General features: G+C 45.3%; 10 protein-coding genes across 10 annotated transcripts; 7 read left to right on the top strand and 3 right to left on the bottom strand.

Moving 5' to 3' along the window:
• Nucleotides 1-815: 815 nt before the first annotated feature.
• Nucleotides 816-1771, top strand: TGAM01_v210459 (hypothetical protein; the record flags this gene model as incomplete). Its single annotated transcript, XM_018809694.1, has 2 exons — nucleotides 816-1547; nucleotides 1601-1771. The coding sequence occupies 2 exons, from the start codon at nucleotides 816-818 to the stop codon at nucleotides 1769-1771; spliced, it is 903 nt and encodes a 300-aa protein (XP_018657096.1).
• A 176-nt stretch (nucleotides 1772-1947) lies between these two features.
• TGAM01_v210458 (hypothetical protein) lies at nucleotides 1948-3375 on the bottom strand (the record flags this gene model as incomplete). The annotated part of the gene is made up of 1 exon (XM_018809693.1): nucleotides 1948-3375. The coding sequence occupies one exon, from the start codon at nucleotides 3373-3375 to the stop codon at nucleotides 1948-1950; it is 1428 nt and encodes a 475-aa protein (XP_018657095.1).
• A 679-nt stretch (nucleotides 3376-4054) lies between these two features.
• TGAM01_v210457 (hypothetical protein) lies at nucleotides 4055-5108 on the top strand (the record flags this gene model as incomplete). The annotated part of the gene is made up of 2 exons (XM_018809692.2): nucleotides 4055-4376; nucleotides 4453-5108. 2 exons carry the CDS (start codon nucleotides 4055-4057, stop codon nucleotides 5106-5108), a joined length of 978 nt encoding a protein of 325 aa, XP_018657094.2.
• Nucleotides 5109-5734: 626 nt separating this feature from the next.
• On the bottom strand, nucleotides 5735-7097 carry TGAM01_v210456 (hypothetical protein; the record flags this gene model as incomplete). The annotated part of the gene is made up of 4 exons (XM_018809691.2): nucleotides 5735-6030; nucleotides 6098-6391; nucleotides 6468-6623; nucleotides 6734-7097. 4 exons carry the CDS (start codon nucleotides 7095-7097, stop codon nucleotides 5735-5737), a joined length of 1110 nt encoding a protein of 369 aa, XP_018657093.2.
• Nucleotides 7098-8838: 1741 nt separating this feature from the next.
• TGAM01_v210455 (chitinase) lies at nucleotides 8839-12740 on the top strand (the record flags this gene model as incomplete). The annotated part of the gene is made up of 12 exons (XM_024550801.1): nucleotides 8839-8845; nucleotides 8890-9394; nucleotides 9486-9675; nucleotides 9735-9759; nucleotides 9816-9965; nucleotides 10027-10083; nucleotides 10145-10358; nucleotides 10422-10468; nucleotides 10532-11118; nucleotides 11182-11239; nucleotides 11289-11627; nucleotides 11728-12740. 12 exons carry the CDS (start codon nucleotides 8839-8841, stop codon nucleotides 12738-12740), a joined length of 3192 nt encoding a protein of 1063 aa, XP_024404453.1.
• A 2432-nt stretch (nucleotides 12741-15172) lies between these two features.
• On the top strand, nucleotides 15173-16006 carry TGAM01_v210454 (GMC oxidoreductase; the record flags this gene model as incomplete). The annotated part of the gene is made up of 1 exon (XM_018809689.1): nucleotides 15173-16006. The coding sequence occupies one exon, from the start codon at nucleotides 15173-15175 to the stop codon at nucleotides 16004-16006; it is 834 nt and encodes a 277-aa protein (XP_018657091.1).
• A 300-nt stretch (nucleotides 16007-16306) lies between these two features.
• Nucleotides 16307-17005, top strand: TGAM01_v210453 (NmrA-like family protein; the record flags this gene model as incomplete). The annotated part of the gene is made up of 2 exons (XM_018809688.1): nucleotides 16307-16669; nucleotides 16805-17005. 2 exons carry the CDS (start codon nucleotides 16307-16309, stop codon nucleotides 17003-17005), a joined length of 564 nt encoding a protein of 187 aa, XP_018657090.1.
• Nucleotides 17006-17625: 620 nt separating this feature from the next.
• Nucleotides 17626-18141, bottom strand: TGAM01_v210452 (hypothetical protein; the record flags this gene model as incomplete). The annotated part of the gene is made up of 1 exon (XM_018809687.1): nucleotides 17626-18141. The coding sequence occupies one exon, from the start codon at nucleotides 18139-18141 to the stop codon at nucleotides 17626-17628; it is 516 nt and encodes a 171-aa protein (XP_018657089.1).
• A 3294-nt stretch (nucleotides 18142-21435) lies between these two features.
• TGAM01_v210451 (hypothetical protein) lies at nucleotides 21436-22565 on the top strand (the record flags this gene model as incomplete). The annotated part of the gene is made up of 3 exons (XM_018809686.1): nucleotides 21436-21502; nucleotides 21558-21776; nucleotides 21898-22565. 3 exons carry the CDS (start codon nucleotides 21436-21438, stop codon nucleotides 22563-22565), a joined length of 954 nt encoding a protein of 317 aa, XP_018657088.1.
• Nucleotides 22566-24254: 1689 nt separating this feature from the next.
• On the top strand, nucleotides 24255-26572 carry TGAM01_v210450 (hypothetical protein; the record flags this gene model as incomplete). The annotated part of the gene is made up of 4 exons (XM_018809685.1): nucleotides 24255-24451; nucleotides 24552-25274; nucleotides 25355-25641; nucleotides 25722-26572. 4 exons carry the CDS (start codon nucleotides 24255-24257, stop codon nucleotides 26570-26572), a joined length of 2058 nt encoding a protein of 685 aa, XP_018657087.1.
• Between the last annotated feature and the right edge of the window lie 4 nt (nucleotides 26573-26576).

Here is a 26576-nt window from a genome sequence, read left to right as displayed (position 1 = left end):
ACTGGATTATTTTGCGTTCATATGATCATGTCTATCTACTATATTCACATGCAGAAGATCCAGAAAATCGACATACCTTCCGTGGTTGACTCGTGTATATTTTTGATACAAACTGAACCAGAGGTTACAACTGGTAAGCGGAGAGTGATTGAAGAATGAGGGTATTTAAATAGTAATAATATTACTACTACGGGGCGTATGTTACTTGTGATCTTGAGCTTCGACAGTAAAATAAACCCTAGGGCTGTCCGAGCACAGTCTTTATATGCTCCAATTGGTAATATTTAAAGAAAATCGGACATAAACTTTACGCGTTAAATAAAGCAATATAGGTATAAGATAATACTGGTATTCTCTGTTCATGTTAAATACGTACTGCAATTTGATTGGAAATGGTTTGCTAGCCGTTCGCGCTGCCCAGTGGCTTGCTCCCTGGTTTATGTGTGGTGGGTCGGTGGATTCATCTTAGTGTTCCAACCGTCAACTTCCCCTTTGGGAAATATTCTCTGTTTCACTGCAGAATTAAGCAACATCACATTCTCATTGAGCGAAGTAATCCTCTAAAGAAATTCTGCATTGGGAAAGAATATTCATCTAAGTACCCGATTTGACAACTCATGGCTTTATTATTATGGCACATCGTGACTAGAAAGATAACTCTACTCAGGTAGATTTGGTACTAAGAACTCGGCGGGGTATTGCGCGCACCTTCCACAGGTCCGCCCTGGTCTAGGGAAGTATAAAGCACTCCAGACACTCAGTGAGTAATTGTCATTTCTCACCACATTGTCACGGTAATCTTCATACAGGTACAGATGGCTGTAGACGAGTTCGATTGCACTCTTAACCCCAAGGCTGACGAGATCGTTGCATCTCTCATTCGCAACGGCGGTTGTGTTCTTCGAAAGCTCATTACAGACAGTCACATCCTCAGTACAATCGAAAATGACATCCGTCCGCATATTCAGGCCGACAAGCCCTGGGAAGGAGTTGATTTCTTCCCTCCGGAAACCCGTCGTGTTACGGGTTTGATAAGCAAATCTCAAACTTTTACCAACGCCATCCCTGCCAATTCTCTCTACCGTAGTGTTTGCTTGCGGCTCCTTTCCTCGACTTACCGGTCCTGGTATGGCTACCAGCTAAACACTACAGTCTCTGAGCCTCAACTAAGCAACACGATTGTCTTCTCTATCGGCCCTGGTGCCAAGCGTCAGGAACTGCACCGTGACGACTCAATTCATCATAACATGCTGCCGGAATTGCAAAACCATCATGACTACCGCATTGGAAGAGATACCAGTGTAGGTCTCTTTGTAGCTGGCAAGAAGACAACGCGCGCAAACGGTGCCACGCGTTTTGTTCCGGGGTCGCATCTTTGGGGCGAGGACAGGTGTCCGGATGAGGAGCTATCCTGCTATGCCGAGTTAGAACCTGGTGACGCTTTTATCATGCTTGCTTCTTGTTACCACGGCGGAAGTGCGAATACGACTGTGGATGAAGAAAGGCTCGTATACAGCTGCTTCATGACGAAGGGTTTTCTTCGACAGGTTTGTTTGATACAACCACAGTATTGTGCGACTCTTGCTAACGTCTTATAAAGGAGGAAAACCAGTACTTGGCAAATTCCTATGAGCATATCAAAGGGTACCCTCAAGAGGTGCAGAGGCTCGTTGGATACTCGGTGAGCAAGCCCTTCTTGGGTTGGGTCAATCTTGATGATCCTCTCAAGATTTTGTACGGCGATGACTTTGCGGGCGATGGGATGCGGTGATGTCTGTCCAATACTGTCGTTCATGAGAAAGAAGTGAGAAGCAGACAAGGACAGATCTTTGCTGCAGATTAATACAAGCCTCGTCCATCCTCATCCAAATTGCGCGTATTTCTCATATGAACATTTATTGTATGTAAGTAGGTATCTAGGACTAAAAAAAGAGTACCTGCACAAAGTTAAACTGCCAGCAAAGGCTTGCCATCTCTTTCCCAGCTTTTCGCCATTTCCAGCCAATTCTCCGACTTATCCTTCCACAACTCCTCTAAAAAAGATATGACAACATTGTAGTTTCTGAAGCCAGTTTTGCTGACAATATCGCTGTACCACTTGAGTATCGAACGCTGTTTCTGCTCGCAATCGTGGCATTCAGTTCCAGCAATGAAAACCGGCCATGTCAAGTGCTGAATCAGCGCATCATTGGAGGAACAATTTTGTAATTTCTCAAATAGTTGCAGCGTGGTATGAGATATCTCAGCATCCTGAGACGTGAATTTGTATGCACCACGATATGCATACAGTAGTCCTGCTAGATGATGAACGTCAACAAGGTGAATGAAGGTCAAGCGAGTGAATTCGTCATCGAAAACGGCCGATGTCGCTGCCTTCATCAGAGTGAGACCCCGCGCCTTATCAAATTCGGTCCGTAGCATCGCTGGACAAGGGATGTCCTGCGGCGTCTTGTTTGATATCCAAATTGTTTGCTGGTGAATGAGTCTCATAAACTCCGACAGCAGTGCTTCCGGGTCACCTGGTTTCGGCAGTACCACATCATCAATGCCAAGGTACAAGCATGTCGTGGTGGAGGCTAGGACGTCGTGAATCCCAAACTGAGCGCGCAGAAATCTGAACAGCTCGCTTGTTTCAGCGCGGGAGTCCGAATAGTTATTGATGAGGAGGCGTGCACCGAGGCGATGCGAGCACCATGTTGCAGAAGTGTCTCCAATGCACTCATAGTTGGATAGGATGAGCATAGACGTCAAGATCCACTCTACCGTCTCCAGATCCAGAACGTTCCGTGGTTCTTTACTACCCAAGCACTCTGTGACTCTGGACAGTTCGTGCGCAATGCTTGAAACGATGACATCGCAGGCCTTGGGCACGAATGTACGAAGCAAAGGCTCGGTAGCCGCCATATGCTCAGCAGAAACTGCGAGAATTGCAAAAAGAATGATAGGTGATGATTTTGCTTTGGGCACAACAAGCCGTCTGTAAGGATTCTGAGGTGAGTCTACCCAAATCATGTTCCCAGCAATTTTTTCCGAGTAGTAAGAGACCAGGTGTTCAATTTCTCTGGCGTTAGGGGCCCCGGGGATGATTTTGGCTATTGTGACTGCGATCTCGGCCCATGGCTTGGACAATCCCGCAGGTACGTTGACTTGAGATAAATCCTTGGGGTATTTCATCCCTTTGAAACGGCCTCGAATAGCTACTGCATTCACCCATCGAAGATTACGCCCGTAGCCAGGGCATTCAATATTTCGTTTCATACATTTGAGACAAGATGGCCTCGCACGGTCACAACGAATCCTTCGTCGAGCACAGCTTTTGCAGTCTGTCGTGCCGCGCTCGACCACCGACGTTATGGTGGATTCCCTGCTGGCCATGGTTATTTCGCCATTCGTGGAAATCTTTGATCCATGGTATAGTACTGTTGTAATACCTTTTTCAGATCTTTTTGGCATGAGGTCCTCGAAAGTGAAGAATGTAAGGTTGAGTCATGGCATGGCATTGAGTAAACAGAAAGTTTAGCGTGTCTAGGCCTTGCCTAATACAGTGTGTAACTTGTTGGCTAAAAAATTCAAGTAAGAGTAAGTATTTATTTGGGGAACTGTTATCAGGCCCCCCTTTCTTATTAAAAGGCTCCCTCGATAATAAATTTATGTAAAAGCAAGTTGTATTTAGTACTCTCTGCCTACTACTTACACTACCTATTATTGTATATATATATAATACTAACTTTAACTATTAACCCTAATCTATCCGCTAACATTAACCTAACCACTATCCTTAACTATCCTTAACTAACCCTAACCGCTTACCTCAAACAGTTAGTGCTATAGATAATAAACACTCTTTTAGTTATTAGGTACTTTGAAGTACCTAAGACTACTTAAGTGGATTACAAAGCTAAGAATAACAGGGAAATCCACTTTCAAGGAGGCCTTTTAATAACAAAGGGGAGCCTGATAACAGTTCCCTTATTTAAATCTAGCTAACCCCTCTTTTTAAGTACTCCTTGACTTTTATTTATTTCTTTTTATTGCTTTGTTCCTTTACTACAGTATGCCTGTTATTACCCGATCGGCTGCCCGGGCCAGTAAAATGGATGCTAAGACAACTATAACAAACCACACTTCAAAGCAACAGAATAACTTGCAGGCTAACAACAGCACCACCACAAAGCCAAAAAGCAAAGATCCATTTCCAATGGAACAACCACGCAGATTAGTAGAATGGATATCGCTCAAAGATCCGCCCAGTGGTGTCATCCCAAATGGAGATAACCTTTTTGCCATCCTCCAAGACATATGCAAACTCCAAGCATGCATATTTATCGCCCGAGGCCGTCCACGTGAACTAAGCGGAATCGAGTGGTTAATAATCGGTAAGCAGCATTTAACCCTTTGATATAAGAAATGCCATACCCTCTTCTAAATATCCAATAACTAATCAGTTGCTAGAGTGGAGAAGCAGCAGACACAGGGAAGAGTTTCTTACCTCAGAGCTTTTCCTCAAATTGAATGAAGCCCTTTCACATCGCTCATGGAGCCAAGAGTTTGCCTGGCCGAGGGGTGGGAAGATCATATCCGCAAATCCTATTTTCCCTCCACAGAGGCTTTATGAGGTCTTGACAATCTATTTCCCTGCAGACTTAGATCAGGAAGCTATCTCCTCTATTGAAGCGTTTAGAGGGCTACCCTACTGGCATTTTGAGGATGATGAAGGCCCAGCTGAAAATCCCTGGGCGGCTTTCAAGTCTCAGCTTCGTGCATGGATAGAGGGGACTTGTGAGTACCAGGGACAAACTGCAAGGAGATTGGCTTTTTTCATTGCGTTCACTGATGAGGCAGGAGAACGACTCTATAAAGAAAAGGCAATAAATAAAGTACCCGGAAGGCCGACGGGGGACGTCATGGTGAACTTCTTTAACGAGCTGGAAGATCTTGGGATGATCGGGTACGAGTCGCTACATGTTAAATTCTTGGAGGTCGTTCACTATGCACCAGAGGACTATGTACCACAACCTCCCCGACCTATATCTCCTGAAACAATGAAGCGTTTGGATGAAGATCGTCGGCGAGCCTACGAGGACGACGACTCAGATGGATCATTATAGAAGGAGAGTAATGGCAGAGCAGTTTGAACAGTGTGGCGCCAATGGCTATTCAAAGAGCTGTGGAACAATAGGCGGGATCTTGAACTAGTCCATTTTCAGCCAATTTTGATGATAGAGATTATCTGGACCTTTCAAAGTCATCCGGGAAAGGTATCACATAATACAAGGTAGTAGTAGAATCCCTGAGGGAGAAGCAAAGAGAAACACGAGGAAGACACAAACGGAAAAATATGCCAGAGTTTGTGTTTTAAGATATATGGATAGATATATGTAGCAGGGCCAAAGTCGACGGATATGTCTTTAAATTTAGTACATTAAGTATACCTTAGTCCTTTACTTTCACTACTCTTCGTGCATTTGCCACCATATATTCTCTTTGAACTAGATTATCCTGCCGAGCAACTAGAACAGAAAGGAGCAGGGCTATATAATCTTGTTGTGATTACATTTCAGTTTTTGTTTTTATTTTGCTACTAAAGACCAACTTGTTTTCCAATTTCAGTTTTCATTTGCCTAATAACATAGGTAATTCATGTTCGTTTCATTTTGACTTAGGAACCAAAGGAACAACTAATGCTCTATAAAGCCAAAATTAGTTTCAATACTAAGAAACTTATTGAAAGTTACTAATCTAATGGAGTCACAACTCTGCCAGGGAGCAATATCCGTCGGTTCAATATTCGCATCAGGGGTATATCAGTACTGGTTTGATTGTCCGATCGCTTAGCTGCAGTTGATACACTGGTGCTCTGAGCGCAGATCTCTCGCGACCAGTCACATTGATCAAGATACATAGCAATAGCAAACCACTGATAGCTATCGGCATTCTTGACAGCTTTTTCATTTGATTCTCTTGCAAGTTGAGCCACATTTGCAGGAAAGTAAGCAGTTTGCCCATTATTGAGCTTTGCATCTGTGACAACTTTAACCATAGTTATGAGTGTTAGTTACAGGTCAAAAATCGAACAGATAGCAAAAGGTAAACTAACCACGTTTCGTGACCAAGTGTGCTAGCTCATGCAGAAAAGTTCCGGGTGTTGAAAGAGCTTTGTATAGTCCCGCCCCGTCTGCAATTATTTTTGCTTTAGAGCGCCAAGGACTAAGAGTAAGCTTTGCTTTATCTCGAAAGCTATATGGACACATGGTAATTGCGTAGATGTCCTCTGGTTTGTCTACGGTTGTGAAACCTAACGTTGCTGAGGTGTCAGTGAGAGCACAACCCGGGGTGGTGCCCATGTTTGTTTTGAACAAAGGAGACCACCAGTTCCATTCAACAGCACCACCTTGATAATGATTGCAATGTCAGCGCTGCTCCAGCTAGCGATTTGGCTTAAGATGGTTTTTATCAATCAAACTTACCTGTTTTCTTCAAGATTGTTTCGCCAGTCATTTGTCCATTAGGGCTATAGACCATCTCAGTTTTCCATCGCCAGCTATCGTCGCAAAAGAAATGCACCTGAGGAATTGGATCATCCTCGTTATGTGCTGAGAAAGCAATGATTTGCTCGAAAACAACTAGTAGAAGACAGGTTAATCCTGGAGTCTGCTTCCACTTGACAATCGAAAAAGTAAGAGACAGGCAGTATGCCCTATACTCTTAATGTAAAACAAAAATATCAACTAACATTTGACATAAGTGAATTGTGCCGAGTTAACGGCTGACACTGTGGTAGGTGTCGACGAATCGGGGTGTATTCCAAAGAATGTCTCCACAGTTGCGCGCACCGTCGCACTAGTAGCATAGCTGTTCAACGAGTCCAAGGCCACCTGAGCCATGTCAATTGCCTCAGTATAGATGGCACTCAGATCTGCACTCGTGCCATAGCAGGTTCCACCGTAGGTACCTCTTCCAGATCGTGTGATGGGGCCTTGGCCCATTTCGACTTGAAAGCGACTACCAATGTCCAAAGCACAAGATTGACCAAAAGAGAGGAGAATTCCAATCCAGTTTAGCAGCCATTGTGCGGAACTTTGCAAGCAATACTTCATGGTACAAGAAGCTTTTTGTATAGACTTGAGCAAGAACCATCAAGATAACGTGGCAAAAGAGGGATAAGAATAAAGGTAAGAATTTCAATGAAACGCTTCATACATACTAAATGAGCGAAACGAGAAGTAAGTGGTCTTGGAACCCAAATAAGAACGAGTGGAAAAGAGTGGAAAGATATGGCATACCCAGTGAAAGTTGGAATAACAGGTTATATATTATACAGCCAGGGATCAGAATTGCAGCGAATACCTATTCCCTCAGCCGAAAGGAAAGAAAAACAAGCTAGCCTTATAGCCCGCTGACAAAAACTGGAAATTGAGAGCAATGATATGATTTTACATAAAAACTAAAGGTAAAAGTTTGTTTTTATAATGCAGTACGATATCAAGGGTTTAATACTCGCGTACAAGCAAACACTACAACCCCGGCTTATCTTGATGATACTTCTTTTCACAAAGTACATATAGCAAAATATAAGTGAGACACGTCGTGTTTCTTCATCTCGGTGTCACAGCTTATAACACCTGTAGTCTGGAGCTAGCATGAGACTAATAGCCCTGGTATGCTGAAAAGTGCCGAGAGCGTGTGTTTGACTTCAAAGAATCGGCAAACTCATGGAACTAATTGGTAAAAAGACAACAAATTAATTGTATAACAACCTAGGTAAACTCTTGGAATAGCCTTAATCTCCGAAAAGCAATAGTCTGGGCAACCCCTGGACGCGAAGATGGATATCACTTTGGCGAAGATAACAAATATTTGTCTACTAACTTAAACGAACAGTGGAGAGCGAGAGAGAGGGTTTATGTAGCATTGGTAGTATTTTAGCGCGAAAGAGTAGAATTTCCTCAGGGGACGCGCAAATAAAAGATCATTTCTAAAATTCGGCGATAAAGAAAATTACAATTCAAGAAGACTTAGGCTATTTAAAACTGTAACATATCCGTGCTTTAGGCTTGGTCTATCTCGATATGTAGATCCGGAAAAGCTAATTAAGCCTGTAAAAGATTGTTGATCTTCCGCCGCGGAAACGGGAACGGGAGGAAACGAGCGGAAACGAGCGGAAACTAGGGATGCCAATGTGACCAAATCCCCCCCAGCTATTTATTTCTACACCACGGAGCACTGTTCCATATCCATACTAGTTCTCCCACTTCTGCGAGTCAGAGCTTTTTTCTTAATGGAGAAACGCTAGCTTTTCTTTAGTCTTAGCGCCCTGCAATGGCTCCTTTCGCTTACACGAAGCTTAGCGAGATATCTAAACATTTGTTCTCAGGAAAACAACACAGTCATAGCAACTGACTACCGGCGTAGATAATGTCAAAGATGGATCCGAGGTATAAAGACTCGATGGCGTCGAGTAATCTTAATCTTTTACTCCCGTACACTCTTTTGTATCATTTTTTGTGACATTCCTGCTCTCATATTATAAGGTGTCTCCGCAGAGCACCTTGTCAAGAGCCATGCGGCACCTTCGTCTTTCTTTTGCATTGCCTTTTCTTTCCCTCTTGACGCTCGTTTTATCTGATGATATCTCTTGCGACTCGAAAAATCCGTGTTCAGAAGGATGCTGTTCTAAATTGTCAAATGTTTGTGGCTACGGCCCAGATTATTGTTCACCTACCAACTGCATCGCTGCAGCTAGTACAAATGGGACTTGCTCCCAATTGGCTGACTGCGATCCTGGTGTCTACCCAGGCTGGGGAGACAAATGGGGTATGAGCTGTCCCAGGTTGAACGATGTTCTGTAATGCTATCGAAATTTCTAACATTCCTAATGATCTAATTCAGGTTCCCAATATGCCAAATCCGATAATTGCCCTCTGAATGTCTGCTGCAGCAAGTATGGTTTCTGTGGAACAACCACAGACTTTTGTGGCGACACCACTGTTGTTGAGCCAGTATGCGATGGAACCTCGGCAACGAAGAAGACTATCGCGTACTATGAGGGTTGGAACTCTGAACGAGCCTGTGACACCATGCCACCTGAGAACATCCCAATTGGCGGCTACACACACATCAATTTCGCTTTTCTGTACATTGACCCTAATCTTTACACAATAACGCCTATGGAAACATCTCAACAAGAGCTCTACAGTCGCGTGACCGCACTTAAAAAGCGCAAGAAGGGCTTGGAAGTCTGGATATCTGTCGGTGGATGGGCCTTTAATGATCCTGGGCCAACTGCTACCACCTTTTCCGAGCTGGCGGCATCTAAGTCCAAGCAATCGACCTTTTTCGGGTCATTGCTGAGCTTTTTGGATAAATACGGATTCGATGGTGTGGATTTGGATTGGTATTGCTTAAACCCCCAGCACCTTCCCCTCCTCTCCCTCACCCCTCGACTCGCTGCCAAAAAGTTTCAACTAACGAGGAAAAAAACAAAGGGAATACCCAGTTGACTCTGATCGCGGTGGATCAGATGCTGACTATGAAAACTACCCAACTTTCTTGGCAAATCTTCGCTCTGCGCTTGATAGCGCAGGTAAAGGCTATGGTTTAACAATTACTCTACCCAGTAGCTACTGGTATCTTCAGAATTTTGATATCGTGAAGATAGCAAAGAGTGTTGATTGGGTGAGTTCTATAAGCTTTATAAATTAATCTTACTGCAGACCATTCTAACATGCATTTAGTTCAACATGATGACATACGATCTTCGTGAGTGAAAGACTATACGTTGTTATCAGCACACTATACTAGGCTAACTATTTTAGACGGTGGCTGGGATGCAGCTGATCCTTGGATTGGATCTGTTGTCAACGCACATACCAATCTTACTGAGATCGTCTCGGCCATGGATCTTCTGTGGCGAAGTGACATTCATCCCTCTCAAGTTGTGATGGGACTGGGGTTCTATGGCCGAAGTGAGTAACTCTTCACTCGAGGGACATATATAAATTCGGTGCTGATTTTTGGGCATTTCAGGCTTTATTCTTAAAGATACGTCATGCATCACAGCAGGATGTCCTTTCTCGACAGTTGGTATGTATTTTGTCCAAAAGACCACATTGACATCACAAGTGCCTGATAATCTACTTAACAGGTAATCCGGGCGAATGCACAAACAGTGCTGGCACGCTTTCATTCTCAGAAATTGAAGCAATTCTGAAAGATCCATCTCGCAATGCCACACAGACCTACGATAAAACTTCTTCAGTTCAAATCGTGACATTTGATGAGAATCAATGGGTGAGCTATGATAACTGGGCTTCGTTTCAGGCAAAGTTGGACTACGCGAATTCCCATTGTATTGGAGGGTAGGTTATAGTCTACTTTCGAGAATACTATAGTGCCGGTAATGAGCTAATTGTATACTGCAGAACAATGGTCTGGGCTGTCAGTTTGGACGTCGACGGAACAGCGACCAGTAAGTTGAGTATCCCTAAGACTTCTCAAAAGATCAAATACTTAATTCTTCCCATTTTGACAGATGGACTTAGCGGAGCTTCTGTTGTTTTTCCCGGTGACAACGGTTCCAATGGAGGAAGTGGAGATATTTATATCGGGCCTGATCTGTGGACAAATGCAACCAAGGAGATCTCTTGCGAGCCACCCTGCACTATCATCCTACCCCCCTTCCCACTAGCGTCACCTATAACGATTGACTGGCCACCATACCAGACTACCATTGCATCAAGCTCCAACGGGGTCACATTAACCAAAACCACTATAATTACCGTTGCTCCCTTCACTGTCAACGAGATACCATTCTGGCCTATTACTGTGGCGACAACTGGCGGAAATGCCTTCTTGAGCCCTATGCAGAGTGTTGCTCCACCAACCTTTGGTCTGACTTTGCCACAAAGTGAAGCTACTTTCCCCCTTTTCCATACTGATTACAGTACCACTCTTACTGCCACAACATCAACAGCAAATGCTACCGTGCCATCCGTCACAACCCCTACTGCTGTCCAAAGCGGGATTGTTTCCGATTGTACAAAGTTCTATCAAGCAATCGCCGACGATGGATGCTATTCCATTGCAACTGCGCACAACATTACACTTGCGCAATTTATTGTAAGCTATACGAGACTAAGAAATACAACTAATTCATGCTGAGCAACCATTTTTCTTTTTAAGCAATGGAACCCGGCGGTAAATTCAGATTGTTCGGGACTCTGGGTCGATGAATATTATTGTGAGTTCTGACTCGTTAGATGGTATAGCTTAATTCTAACCCATATCAGGCGTCGCTGTTGCTAAAGCTACAAGTACTACTTCGTACACACCCATCCTCGTCACCTTCTTTGACAATTCACATGTTATTAGCGTGGCGCCTCAGCCGACGGCGACATCAATACAACCCCCCGGAACAAGCATCCCCATACTCACGTACTCCGACGGCGAGGCACCCTCAAATGGAGGATGTAGTTCTGGTGGCGGCGCTACTGGTTGTGGAAAGATCGATTGTTCCCTCTTTGGTTGTGGGGGTAAATGTGGATTCTTTGGGTGTGATGGAGGTTGTGGCTTGGGATTTTGCGGAGGAGGCTGTGGTCTACTCGGTTGCGGACCTGGATGCGGAGCTGGTAAGTCAACTAACCTTGTTACCTATTCATTAACCAAGCAACTGTAATCATAGTTTGCCAATTGTGCACGACGTTGACATATATTCTATTGTGTTTCTAGGGAGCTGTCTGCAAGCAGGAGGTGGCGGTGGCTCCGAGGAAGAAGAGACATCAACATCTGAATCGTGCAGAGCAACTGCCACGCCCTCTGTCACGACTGTTTGTGACTATGCCTGTCCAGACGGGGCATCGACGTCCTGTGCCACTCTCTGCACCTCGTTGACGATGAATAGCTGTGAGCCTACCGGGTTTATTAATTTCTCCCCAGGGACTGTGGACGCAGATTCGATGCCACTCACGTTACTTGAGGGCTCCGATGATGCCTTGGCCTCTATCGCCGCATCTGTGGCATCTTGGTTGAACCCGCTATACACTAGCCTAGATCCTGTCATGACGAGTGGCACCACCATGACTGCATCGGCGACAGCGCCAGCTGTGACGACGTCTGCTTCAACAACTACCGCTACTGCTATCTCGGCCTCGTCTTGCGATATCAAAAGCACCAGCCTTTCCTCCTACTGCTCATGTGATGGAGGATACGGTGTCTCATTGTCAACAAAGGCCAACAAGTCCAAAACCACTTTTTTGGTCTGCGATGTCACCCCAGCCCTGACAATTTCCACAATCACGCCGACTACAACCAGCACCAAGTCCCACACTCCTTCCACGACCACTTCTGGCAGCGAGTCTACGTCGACGGCCGTTGCGCTATATCTGACCTACTTTTCTGCCTCTGAGTGCCCCACTGGGTTCACATGCGAGGATGACGGGAAATGGAATGCGGTTATGGTAGACAATGGTTTGAGTTATGGACCGGCTGTGCCTATCCAAGGCACGTGGAACCAGGATGGCATGGTTGATGGAAGCCAAGCAACATTCTGTGATCAAACTTCGACTTTCACAGTCGATGGCGATAACATCAAGGGGTCAAGCAATGTCAGTCAGTATGGCTCATATGTTTGCAAGAAGCAAGCTATTCCTCCACAGAATACCTGGTATGATCCAGAGAATACAGTATCCTATGATATTGAAGGGGCATGGACGTGTTTTACAGACATCTGTGGCTTAACATAGTAGAAAACTGGAAGTCTAGTAACGTTAACAGAAAGTAAATACAAGAGAAACATTCAACAAAGTTGCACCCCTAAGTGGCCGAAAAGCAAAGCTGACCGGTTTAAGAAACGCTAAGTCTGGCGACTTGCCGTGCAAGCAGATATCTAGTTTCTTAAACCTTTGAAAGTTACCCGGGAAAGATATTACAGATATAAGATAAAACGTGAAGGAGATACAAACAGAATAATATGCCATAGACCACATTTCATTGTGTAGAAAGATAGATGGATTGATTGCAGGATCAATAGGCTGTGGTATCAGCTAACTTAATAAAACTTCTCTAATGCTGCATCAGGTATGAAAATCCCACTGTCGTAATTGAAGCCATATCATCAGACAAAGGTGATCTTCTGTGTGGCTATAGGCGGTCTATAAGTACCCAGAAAAAAGTTATACTTCAATTCCCATCGACGTTTCTAGTTGCATCTGTTGATAATAGTATCCGACTACTTGAGTGATCCAACAGGCGTTATATTAGTGGGGAAAAGGACTACCACGATTACGTTTATGCCAACGCTGCATCTTGACCAATTACACAGATATATATTTCTATTGGAAGCCATAAATCATGGAATCATGGGTGTAGGCCACGTCTTTACAACCAACAGTCGTGGATACTAGTTAATTTGCCACACCCCGATAACCTTTGGACTAACATCGATAACAGGTTTGCTTGACACTATAGTGATTTTTTAGAATAGGCTTCAAGTGTCAAGGCTTTGCCAAAGCCGGATATGAGTGACTCGCAGGAGGTAGCTTATCTGTTTATTAATTAATATAATCAGCTATAGATACATTTCTAATAATCCTTTATTTACTAATCACCGTGAGGTATTATAGAGTGCTTTAGTCGCTGACATACCTAAACTTTTATTCATTATAGATAGAGTAAGCTGAGGAAATGCGCATGGTGGCATTAAAAGTGTTCATATACCCGCCCCCCTTCTATTTAGTTTATTCAATTACTGATCTCAAGGACGCGTTCAAATTTGGCTCTCTTATCATTAACCAGGTTATAAAACACTCTTGCAAGAAATTGGTTGAAGCATATGTCACACTTTACTTGACAAGCTGAGAAGAGAGCTCTTATTTTTTTAATCTACTACTGGTCCCCTACAATCTGCTTTTAACGGTACTTTCTGGTCACTGCCCCTTTCCGCAAAATGTTGTCCAATTCGTACGATTTTGTCATTATTGGCGGCGGGACCGCTGGGTTAGTACTTGCAAACCGTCTAACTGAAAATTCCAGCATCAATGTCCTGGTACTCGAGGCGGGAAAAGCTAGATTAGAGGTGAGAGATTGTGCTTTCATATGTTAGTATTCACTTCATAAGCATTTAACTAACCCCCAATAGGACCCGAAAATAAATATCCCTGAACTATTTGCCCAGTTGTATGAAGAGTATGCGTTCCATGTCACATTTTGTACTGATCATTCAGTCCATTAATGGCCTGTCTGCCACTGCTCCCCGATCCGTAACAGAAGGAACAAACTGACCACCAAAGTAGTCCACAGTATGACTGGTGTTTCAAGTCTACGCCCCAGCCTGGGCTCAACAATCGTATTATTGCGCAGCCTCGAGGAAAGATCCTTGGGGGTAGCTCCGCCATCAATTTCCTGATGGCCTCACATGCAGCTAGAAGCGAGCTTGACCACTGGGAAGAGCTAGGAAATCCGGGATGGAACTGGGAGTCGCTTCTTCCGTAATACCGCAAATCTGAGGCATTCATTCCACCTACGAATGAGCAGAAGTCGCTATATGGTACCGGAGGACTTGATTAAAGTTTATACGGTTCTGATGGGCCAATTAAGCTTACTATGCCTATCGGGACAGGGAGGTCTGATGCATCTTGGCAACCCACATTGAAAGCTCTTGGGATTCCCACGGATATAGATCCTAGAGTACGAAATAGCCTGGGAGCATGGCCACTTCTCAAGCTCACTGACTCTACAGGGAAGAGAAGCTATGCGGCGACGGCTTATTATGTCCCTGTTGCTGAGAGGGCCAACCTCACTGTTCTGACGAATGCATTCGTTACCAGGGTGCTCTTGAAACCGCCGAATCAGCCTGGAGGTTTGGCAAAGGCGACAGGGGTATCTTTTCTTATCGACGGCATAGAGCAGACAATTCCTGCTGCCAAAGAAGTTCTTCTCGCCGGCGGCACTTATATGAGTCCTAAGCTTTTACAATTGTCCGGCGTCGGATCACGAATTCTGCTACAAAAATTTGGCATAGATGTCATAGTAGACAATCCGGCGGTGGGAGAAAATCTACATGTAAGTTGAATCCCCCGAGCCATGAACGCGGGCTTGTTTGATACCTGGTAATGTTTGGCGTGGGATTGAGCATGCAATGCCTGGAGAGAGAAACGTTCGGGCCAAAGAAGGAGTAATGGGTGCTGAATCATTTCGGAATCCCAAAATCTTGGACTGGGCCATGAATGAGTGGATAAATGGTCGTGGTGGGCCTCTGTCTTCAGGAGTCAATGGCACAGCCTTTTTATCTTCTCCAATCATCGCGCCTCATGTCGGACAGCCCTCCAACTTCATATCAAATATTGGCCTGGATCGCGACGATGCACATTCTCCATTCTTGCGAAAGCTTCTTGCGAGTGACAACGAAGCCGATCTGCAATTCTGCTTTGCCCCTATTGGCTGGAATCCCAATGAAGGTGGCGAGGCGCTTTCGCGACTGTTCACACACTCCAGCCCTGGTAATTATTTAGCATTTACTGCCGTCCTGGCGCATCCCTTTTCTAGAGGTGCCGTTCATATTGTGTCGCCTGATCCTCAGAGCGCGCCAGCCATTGACCCCAAGTATCTTAATCATCCCGTGGACTTTGAATTGATGGTCCAGGGAGTTCTCTTCATGCAGAAAATTTACGAAACGAAGCCTCTTGCGGACTACTGCCAGGATCTAGACGATGGAAGCGGCAAGAAGATTCAGGATACCTATAACATCCCGGGGCGCATTGATCGAAAGGCCGCCGAAAAGCTTGTCAGAGAGGGAACGATTCCCTCGTGGCATCCTGTCGGCACATGTGCCATGCTACCGAGACAGAACGGCGGAGTGGTTGATCCGCGACTCAAAGTGTATGGAGTTGATAATTTAAGGGTGGTTGATGCTAGTATCATGCCTACTCTTATTCGGGGTAACATTACAAGTGCGGTGTACGCTATAGCGGAAAAGGCTGCGGATTTGATCAAAGCGGATTACAAGCTCTAGTTTATTCTTCAAGATGAATAAAGTGCCATCTATCGCGCGGGAAGATACTGCACCCTAGATTTTGGCAACTATGGTGAAGACAATGCTGGCAAAGGCATCGGTAAAAGTCCCGTCACCCTCTCTTCAATATCATGGTCGTCCACTGGGTTTCTAAAACCACTACAGTTGTCATCAAGAATGTGTATCTCAGAGATTGGTGAACGTAAGCGAGAGATCCTTGAGAAATCCTGGGCATGCTTTCTGTCATGGCCGGCGATCTATCATCTGGCGATGTACGCGTAAAATGTGGACGTAGCCACCATGACGCTGAATGCTGAGGAAGTTGTTGGAACTACATTGTCGGCCAATCTCCCGATTTATCGACTCGAACTTACATTCAAATCGGCTATGGTGTCCGTCCTGAAAGATCAAGATGCGGTTGTGTCTCTTGTTTCACGCTATGCCGTTCACCAGCAGCCACTGACAACTGATGTTGCTATTGAGGCAGGTGTATCCCGCTTTATACCATCGGCCTTTGGTATCGATAGCCGAACGGTAGAAGAAGGTAAGCTCAGCTGCCAAATAGAGCGCAGGATCAAAACACAAAATTACCTTTCCAAGAAGGCAGATCATTACTCGAACTTCTCATGGACGAGGTTGGGCATTGGACTTCTGTTTGACTACGTAAGTCTGTTGAACCTGGTCTCCCAACAGTCTTAGGCTAATGTTCACTGCTCTTCAAAGATATTAAGAATCTCATCGGGGCAGACATAGAGCCGCACTATGACTTTAATCGACAGCGGAAACGAGCCTTTCCAGGCCACAAACTTCGGATTGGCGGCCAAAGCCTCAGTGGCCATCCTACAGCGTCCGAACGAGACGTCCAACCAATACCTGTCAATCGCATCTTTTAATACGACTCAAAAAGAGACTCTGCGCATTCTGGAATCTCGGACCGGTGGCAGTAAGTGGACAGTGAAGCATATTAGCAGTGTCGACTTGGAACACGAGGGCGATTAGAAGCGCACTGCCGGAGACTGGCATGTCCTAGAGTACTTGAAGCTATTTGCCTTTGCTGATGGCGCCGAACACGCGTTGAAAGATGCATAGAGCGTAAATGCGCTATTGGGATTGAATTGGAGAGAGAAGATGTTACGGAGACGCTGAAAATGGTAATGCAGACAAGCTAAATTTGTCTGTATGAAAATGCGTCGTCTGGCAATCGCAACTACTTGTAATCCTTTGTGCCATTCCTACAAAAGACAGCATTTCGTAATACATTGGGGTCGTCACAGGTTTAATGGATGCAGTATGATCTTTGTAGAATTTTCAAATGGTGGTATGTACCTATAGCGAAGTAGAAACATTGAAGAGGAAGCTCCAAATCATGCCAGTGAGATGCATTTCGATTTAACTCTGTGTGCACTCTCCTGGGTAGAGTCAGTATTGTTTCGTTGTATAGACTTTAAAGGGGATCATATCGGGCCTTCCCTCTGTTCCATCATCTCCTTCATCCTATCCTCGGCAGTCTTTAATGAATGCCCACTAGCACCGCTTGTAACACGATCCCATAGTGTCGGTGACCCCTGTTGTTTAGCCTTTTCTTCTTCGCGGCGAAAATACTCCTCCGCAGATCGGATTTACTTAGGGTGAATCGCATCCAACAGTTTGTAGTCTCTCTTGATCAAGCCCTTATTGTATCCAGAATCTCGCCAAAGATGCCAGAAGCCGGTAAAGTTTTCTCTTACTGTCATTGAGTCTGGCTCACCCTTATTTACTTGAACGCCACTTGCGTTTTCGCCTCTGCTGCTCATCGGCCCATCCTTCCAGCGCTCCTCAGATGAAATATTGATGAATTGAGCCTTATGTCCCGTCACATGTTCGAATGCTGCGGCCAATTCTGCATAGTGAACGTGCTCGATGGTCATAGCAAGATCCATCCCATCGGCGCGTTCTTGGTTATCAAACAGCCAGCGAACATACTGCTCACAGTCATCAATTGAGACGTGAGCTATGGCACCATCATTGGTCAGCGGCAGTCGCCACAGGACTTGATGCTCGCCGGTCTTATCGTGCTCGATTTTGAGAGTTACCAGTGTGCCTAGGGCGGTGGCCATTTCAATATAGGGACCGGTGGTGAAGGTGGCCATGCGCATGTTGTAGAATGGCTTGCCCTTATTGCTGGCGTGCTGGCCTAGAATCTACTCAGCTATTCGGCCCTTGCCGTCGTAGTGCCCAGTGCGATACTTTGGGTCGCATCCACCGAGCCTGTACCCATATTCTAGACCACTAAAGACAAAGAACTTGATTCCACTCTCAATGGCCAGCTCGTAGATTCTGGTGGCCCAGAACATCTCGACCTTTCGTCCGTTGTGAAGCCGTCAATATCTACAAAGGTACCATAGCAGTCTTTCAAGCCGGCCCGCACAGTGGCCTCCGAAGTGAGGTTCCCCTGTAACAGATCAACATTTGGGCTCAGGTTCCTAAGTAGCTTTGCTCGACGCGATTGAGTGTCTCTAGTAAGAACGCGGACGATATAGCTACCATCAGAGACTAGACAGCGGACAACTGGGATCCCTTCCGCCGATTAAAAGACCTTTGGAATTGCCATGGCGACAATTTATCGCTTGGGTAGATTTTGAAGATTCAAACTAACATTATAGGCAAGCTATTTGGTGCAGCGAGCATTTTCCAAGAACTCAAAAGTGGTTCCAGCTCAATTTTATTACTTCGTTAAGCTGCATGTATGAGATATCAAGAAATGTACAGTTTCCGTGGCGCTGCTCATCAAACGCCTCAGTTCATCACAGAGTTTGGTAATGGCCGCTTCGACTTCAACTAGTAGTAGCTCTATTCATTACACTTAGCCAAGTCAATTTATCATCTAGGGTTAAGTAGCTTAAGATGAGTAAACAAAATCAAAATAGGAAATCTTAGCGTAAAATCTACAGCTCATGAATATTAATCCATTCGATAATTGCTCTCGTCGAACAGCACATGACTTAAGCGGCGTAGTAATACTTCGTCTCGCTCAATTGAAAATTCTACAGCTTCAGGAATGACATGAGTTGGGGGGAGGGGGGGAATGATTTACAATCATTGGCTTATGCCAATTCCAATAGTGCAAGTCCAGCCAATGATCCTCCCATGATTACAATACCTAATCTCACGGGCAATCGCGCCATAAGAGTTGACTCATTTGGCCCCAAAAACCGACAGGCTGCCTGAACGGAATGTTTGCGACCAGGCGCCTATCAAGTTACAGTTAAAATGCGCTCGGAGCGTCTTGCGCAATTTCTAACGCTAGCCTGGCCCCTTTGAGCTTCTTTGGATCGAATACTCGCAGTGTCATATCTGATTATATTGCGCCCTTCTCACATCTGCGCTGAGATGCCAACCTTTGTTGCGCCATGGAGCCTTTACTTGGATGTCCTCAACTTCAAGAGGCACTTTTCTCAAGGCCATTGGACACCACTGAGGATATGTACAGGGTTGTTAGCTAGACAGCCACTGACAACCGCGACCAATGGGCCATTACCCTGTCTTTACGCCTTTTGTATCCTTTGTCTATCGAGGACTTATTCCCTTATATCCGTCGACATGGCTTGTGACGCGATTACTGCATCCTAGTCATCGCAGGCATAGTCACAAAGACGAACTCACAGTTGGAGAAGTATTCTGCGACTCGTATATTGACGGTTGGGCCCTTACATGAATACGAATGACTGAGTCAGACCCTCTTCATTCATCCTCCCAGTCATCCAGGCAAGGTTCTAGTTCGTGATGCCAAATACAGCGCTGCCGAGCTTGCACTGGCTGCCTGGCACACGCGAGCTACGTTTCCGTTCGTCTCACTGGCGTATAGATGGCATGGGCATGCTTATGCTGGCGAATAGCTATTTGAACTCACTGGCCACGGTCATCCACCTCGGTCTTAGTGCAACCCCAGAAGACGTATCAAAGCGCGCTCCTGCTGCCCGAGGATCGCTCACCCCAAGCTTGGACGATGTCTTGGAATCGTGTGAAGACGACGACAGTACACTAAAGATGTGCGAATGGCTGCAGATGGATTAATTGTACGCTATCAAAAGGGCATTCAAAGTATCGGTCTGCCACTCTCCAACGCAAGCCCAAAGTCCACCCACCACAATAGTGTTAATTTTGACTCTACCAACACAAATCGAATTCTTGAGGCATGCAAGAAGCGTGATTCGTGTGTCAGCGCCGCTATCCAAAGTGCAGTTCTGAGGGTTGCCATTTGCCACGAACAGCATTCCATGGCTAGAAGCTACACGTCTTACTTTTCAACAAATCTTCGTCGCGAAATCTCGCTCCTTAAAATACCGAAGAGTTTGCCGTGGGAATTTCTGCTTTTGGCCCTTCCTTGGCTGTAGAAAACATAATGGAGGAACCTATGACTTTCGAACAGATCATGGCGGTGGTCAATGCTGAGTATTGGCAAGATAGACATGCCTCTTATAACGTGCCCAGATGTCAGCCATCTGGACAAAATCGAGAATGTGATGAAACGCAATCACACATACCATGTCTTGGGAAGTGCTATTCAAGTTGAATACATTGGGCTCATGGTAGAAGTCTACAAGCCTATTGCATTCTTTCACCAATGGACTTTTCGGAACTGCCTTACAACCCAAGTATCGGTGAATGGACCCCGGATGTCTGTAATCTGCATAACGTTTGTCAAAACATTGCCTGAAATGTCTTACCATAGCATACAGTGTAGATACTTGAGACGCTCTACACCTTGCCAAGACACTCGTGCAATGCTACATGAACAACTCCGTTTCTAGCCAAAAAGCTAAGCATCTCTATTGTCTATGATGAAGCTATTAGCATTATCTAAAATAATAAAATAATATTACCCATACAAACTGAAAGCCGCATATAGGAGTAGAATGCAGGTTGCTTGCCAACAGAGATAGAATCAGGTCCCTGTAGTTATAGTAAGTCACCAGCCTCCCAAGCGTTAATAACAAATTCATGCTGCTGAGATTATATGATTGAAATGGCGTTGTGCCCTGTTGTTTGAGTAATACAAAGATGTATTTTACCAAATTCTGCTTACGAACATACAAGGGAGGGCATTTGTAACGATATATGTATTACACATCCTGTACCCCAGTGCGCAGTTACTGCAAGCTGATTAATTGACGAGTGAGTATTCAAATGCGCTTTCTGACGAGCTGACTTACATTGTATCGGTGTACGTATTTTGAGATTTATAATAGCGCCAGGAATGGAGAGAAACGGAAAGTTATTGTAAGCAATGGAAAAATGCAACCTATATACATTGTGTGCATCGTCTATAAAGCATCGATATTGATTGACCTTAATTTTAATGTAACTGTTATATTGGTCAAACTCTAAGTCAACATAACCTCCCCTTTTTGCTTTAGGTCTCTTTCAAGCAAAAGATCCAAAGCCTGACCATGTCCTCTAAACCTGTCATTGCTGTCATTGGCGGCATCGGTGCTCAGGGCACCTCTGTTATTCAAGGTTTTTGCACAAAAAGAAAACCATCAACAGATGCTGACTGCTAACTACTATCTAGCTCTGGCAGAGGGCAACAAGTACACCGTTCTGGGCCTTACAAGATCCGCGTCCCAACCTAATGTTGCAGAGCTTGCCAAACTTCCGAACGTCAAGATTGTAGAAGGGAGCTGCTTTGATGAGCCAACGTTGTTCAAGGTCTTCGAAGAAGCCGAATATGCCTACGTGAACACCAATGGCCCTGTTATCGGCCAGCGAAATGAGACATACTGGGGAATCCGTATGTTCGAGATTGCCCGCTCGTGCGGCATAACCCATTACCAATGGGCATCTCTACCTTATTCTAGTCAGCATAATATCCATTGACCTCAGCTGGTTTTGGTCCTAAAAATTTGATTTAGGCAAGCTTGGAGACTACAATAAACAATTCAGGTGTGGCCATACAGATGGCAAAGGTCGCGTTGCAGATTTTATCAAGTCACAACCCACGACTCCCATGAAGTGGACCATCCACGCCACCGTGCCGTATATCGAGCTCTTATTCAATTTTTTCGGCCCACGCCGCTATCACGAAACCCCCGATGTCTTCAGTTTCACCTCACCCATGGGTGATGTACAAGTTCCTCTGATTTATCTAGATGACATTGGGAGGTACGCGCGCTGGGTTTTCGACCACCCCGAGCGTAGCTCTGGCATGGATCTGCAAGTTTCGAGCCTGAATACTACTTGGGATAACATTGCCAAGGTATTCACCGACGTAACGGGCCAGAAGGCAGAGCATAAGCGGCTCACAATTGAGGAGTTTATCGATCTTTATCCAGGCACCGACAAGCTTTTGGGCAAAGACTTTGACCCGCATGACCCAACTCTGCTACCAATGAAGCAAAACTATTCCGGCATGTTGACAATGCTAGCGTCAGGCAAGGTTCTTGACCTTATCAACTACGAGCTATTGGATGAGATCTTGCCGCATAGGCTAAGAAGCTTGGATGATTGGATGCGTAGAACTGTATATACAGGAGAGTACAAGCAAGTGATCAAGCAAGATTGGTCTCTTGGCGGCAAATAGCATCTTTTCCAAGACTGCGCTTTGAGTAACAGATAGTTTCGATAGTCCAAAATAAATCCCATTTGTGCGGGCAATTCACCGAGTTTCTTTTCAGTCATAGTCCGAACTATTACAACAAGGCAAAAGATTGAAGCGGCAATTCAGCCGCTGAAAAACTACAGTTAGTGGAAGGTAACTAGAATCTAGAGTGTATATATCACTAGAAGCTCGTCGAAATTAATTTCGCCTTACTATAATACATCTTCTACTAGGTCACCCCCAGTTACCAACCTCGGCCAAGCAAAGGGGCGCTCGTGGCCAAGATATAGTGGGGCAATCTCATCGCGTTGTCATCCCATATCATAATCTGTCCTTCGTATCAGCCCAGGTGATAGTAGGTGACTATGAGGTAAGTTCCAGGGAGCTAACATGGCTCTATTGCGTGCGCGCTACTATTCAACGGCTGACACGAGACTCGGTATCAGCCTTGGCTGCTTCGCATAGTCGCTTCTCGACTGGTCAATGAAGTGGCATTTAATTTGGAGGTAGGCTCATAATCGCATTTTACTAATGTAAGGGAGATGAGGTTTGGTAGTTTGAAGCAAAGTCGGTGTTAAGGCAGGCGGTGTTGGGGTTGAAGGCTTGATATTTATGCTTGGGATGAATTAACTACAGTCGATGGCGAGAATTTCTTTGTTTACATTCCAAAGTTAGCATGCCTGGTAAGTTGAGACATCGACCTGTACATTGTAGCAACTGAGAGGTTTTGCCTTCGGCAAGAGACACTTGAGTTGTAAACCTCCCGGACCTCCTTAGCTATGTCCAATGCAGAGGCAGACGCAGTTTTAGGATGCAACGAACGGCCATTTCTCGATACAAAACATGGAAATACAGTTAGTGTATGTAAGTAGATGGAAGTAAGCTATACGAACCGTGAGCTCGTTGCGCAAGTCGATTATGTGTACGCTTCCTGGCAGCCTTATCCGCAATAAAAATCCAGTCCTCTTCGGACGAGCGAGTATACTGTTGCCATTGCCGATGCATTATTACTGAAGTTGTTTCTTCAAGCTGTCTTGAATACGTCGTAAGGTGATGATTGGGTGATATTCTGATCTTTCCATTGTATTTCAACTTTCTGACCGTTCTGACCTTTCTAACCATTATGACAATTCTAACGATTCTGACTTTTCAACCTTTCTGACGTTTCTGACGTTTCTGACTTTATTACAGATGTTAGGGGCTCCTCGGACTCTTCGGACTCTTCGGACATTCCATTAATACAACCAAGTGCAAGCAAAGCGAACTTAGGGTTAGTGCCAGCATTGTCTTTGGCCGTCCAGCAAAGGCACTGTCGGTTCAAACCGCTTGGAGGGTTAAATTCCCAGGATACTAGTGGCAGTAGACCCTATAGATATATAAAGAAATAGCATTAAATTGCCGACTGAGTTTGAAGTAAAAGCTAAAGGCACTAAGAGTTATATACTATGAAGTATGTATTTAGTATAATTTTAATAAAAATATTTCTTTATATTTAAATTGAATGCATCTAGTATAAGTTTATATCTTTTTATAATGCTTCAATAAATTTTAGTTACTTTGTACTATTAAATATCGATTACTAAGCCCGCAAAAGAAATTTCAGATGGCTTTCAACAAGTACTTGCCTACTAATAAATCGCGTATACAAAGCTACACAGCCATCTCTCTCCAATGGAGCCAGTTGGTGCTGCTTCCAAAACGTCGACAAACGACGCGGTTAAAAGGCGCGCATGTGCTAACTGCACTGCTGCGAAAACCAAATGTGCACGACGTGCCGGTGACCGCCACTGCGAAAGATGCAGTCGCCTTGGAAAACATTGCATCTATTTCGATCTGCCTCAGACAAGGCGCAAGCAACGGATGACCAGGTAAGCTTCGCTTGCTCGTCCGTCGGTTGTCAGCCATGAGACAATGCTTCTACACATATTGATACAAGTCTGATTACTTATCTTACATCGCGCTCTACAGACGGCTCGAAGGACTTGAGTCCAGGTTTGATGGCCTTGTAGCACAGCTGTCTGCGCCTCCTAAGGAAGGCAGCAGCAGCAGTTTCACAGATGACGCGATTTCATCGCCGAGCTTCAGGCCAGTTGACCGACCGGTCCCAAGTTCTGCTCTTCCTCTACCTGCAGCGGATCGTTCGGGACCTTTGCAGTCAACTTCCTGGACATCGGCAATCCCTCCACCACATATAGGAATACCTATGTTCACAACTGGCGTTTCTAGCGGCTACGTCGACATTCTTAGTCGAGGCATCCTGACCGAAGAGCGTGCAGAGGTGTTACTGGCGGACTTTAGGCTTCACCACACACCTCTATTCCCATTTGTTGTCCTGAGCTCCGAGACGACGGCAAGTAAAATGCGCCAGGAATCGCCTCTACTTTTTCTTGTGGCCATATCAATTGCCCTCTGCACAGAACCACCGCTACAGAAGCTTCTCGGTGAGGAGTTTCAGGCTATAATTAGTTCGCAGCTCATGAAGCAGGTTGACCGTAGCTTGGACGCTCTGCAAGCTCTTCTAGCTTTCACAGCTTGGAATCATTATTTCACCGTGCCTCAAGGCCATTCGCAGCTCTTTCTTCAGACACAGCTATGCGTTACTTCAGTCTATCATCTGAATCTCGACATGGGGGGCGCGACAACCCCGACAGAGATCCGCGCACTCCTAGGAACATACTATTTGTCAGCCTGGTAGGTGTTGCAATATTACCACGGCATTCCCATCACACGATTCTTTGTTGTAAATCTCCGACTGGCTAGCTAATTAATAGCATTGCTACTGGAAGTGTTTCTAGAGCGCTTCGAAGGTCGCATGTAATGAAGTACAGCAAGCGTATAGAAGAGTACTGCGATCGCCTTGCGACGGCTCAAGAATACGAAACAGATCGATTGATCAGGCCACTTGTGCTTTCGGAGTCACTTTGTTGCCGAGTTAGCGACACCTTTCGCTATGACGACTTGGATGCTAACAATTCAATACGTGGCAATGCGGCCGTTCGCGCCATGGTTGACGGTTTCCTGAACGAGCTAGAGCTTATTAAGATGCTCTCTGCAACAGGTACGCCCCCGAGGGCTTGCAAACGCCCAAAAGACTCGTTCTACCAAATCAGAAACCGAATACTAACTAACAACTCAAAGATACGAGTCTCACTGAGATAGAGTTCAGCTACATTCAATCCTACATACAAGAGGGGGCATTCCACCACGAACTCTGGGATACTGAATCACTGCCGGCGGCCCAGGATAAAGCGCAGTCCAGAAGAGCCCATGGCGGTGAGCTACTTGTTTGCAGCCCCGTCAGAGCCACGATGTTGTGGCGGATGCTGGATTCCAATAAGACTTGCATACGCCACTTTTTGGCCACAGCCGAGACGACAATGCTTCGCATGCCACATACTGTGATTTTGAGGCTTTGTTATGTACTTGCCAACCTTATCAGGCTCACATTTACCAGTATAGATGGCTCTTCAATGCCATCAAAGTCGGAGGCAGCTTTTATTTCTTCCCAGCAATATCTATACAGGTCCAACATTGCCCATCCAATTGCGCAGCCTATATCTGAAAGTGCCAACACTTTACACCTCATCGAAGAGATGGCTGCAAAAGTTGAAACATGCTTAAAATCTCCTTTCGCCGCTCTCGATGGTAGCAATGCCATAGTAAATGGCTTTGCATTGAAGCTGAAGAGACTTTCCAGCGCATACCGCAGCAAACTTCAGAGCACCAATGCAGGCTTTTTCCCCTCGTCAGGTGGCACTGAACCTATGGTTGACTGCCTTGAAAATGGAAACTTAGGACTAGCCCGTCCTGTGCAGGTAGATCAGCTTCAGACAAACAACCCTTTGGATGGAAGACAGACTGAAACTACCTCGGAAAGGACAGCAGATGCACAATCGCACTTCTGGACGCTTCCCGAAGAGGCGCAAGCATTTGACTTTGATGAACGGGAGTGGGAGTCCATTTTGGCATCTTTCACTCTGCCAGTGTGAAGAC

The sequence above is a fragment of the Trichoderma gamsii genome (genome assembly GCF_001481775.2).
Source record: "Trichoderma gamsii strain T6085 chromosome Unknown Scaffold_63.2, whole genome shotgun sequence".
NCBI classification, from domain to species: Eukaryota; Fungi; Ascomycota; class Sordariomycetes; order Hypocreales; family Hypocreaceae; genus Trichoderma; species Trichoderma gamsii.
Note: the sequence above shows the minus strand (reverse complement) of the source record. Positions and strands in the feature narration are given on the sequence as shown.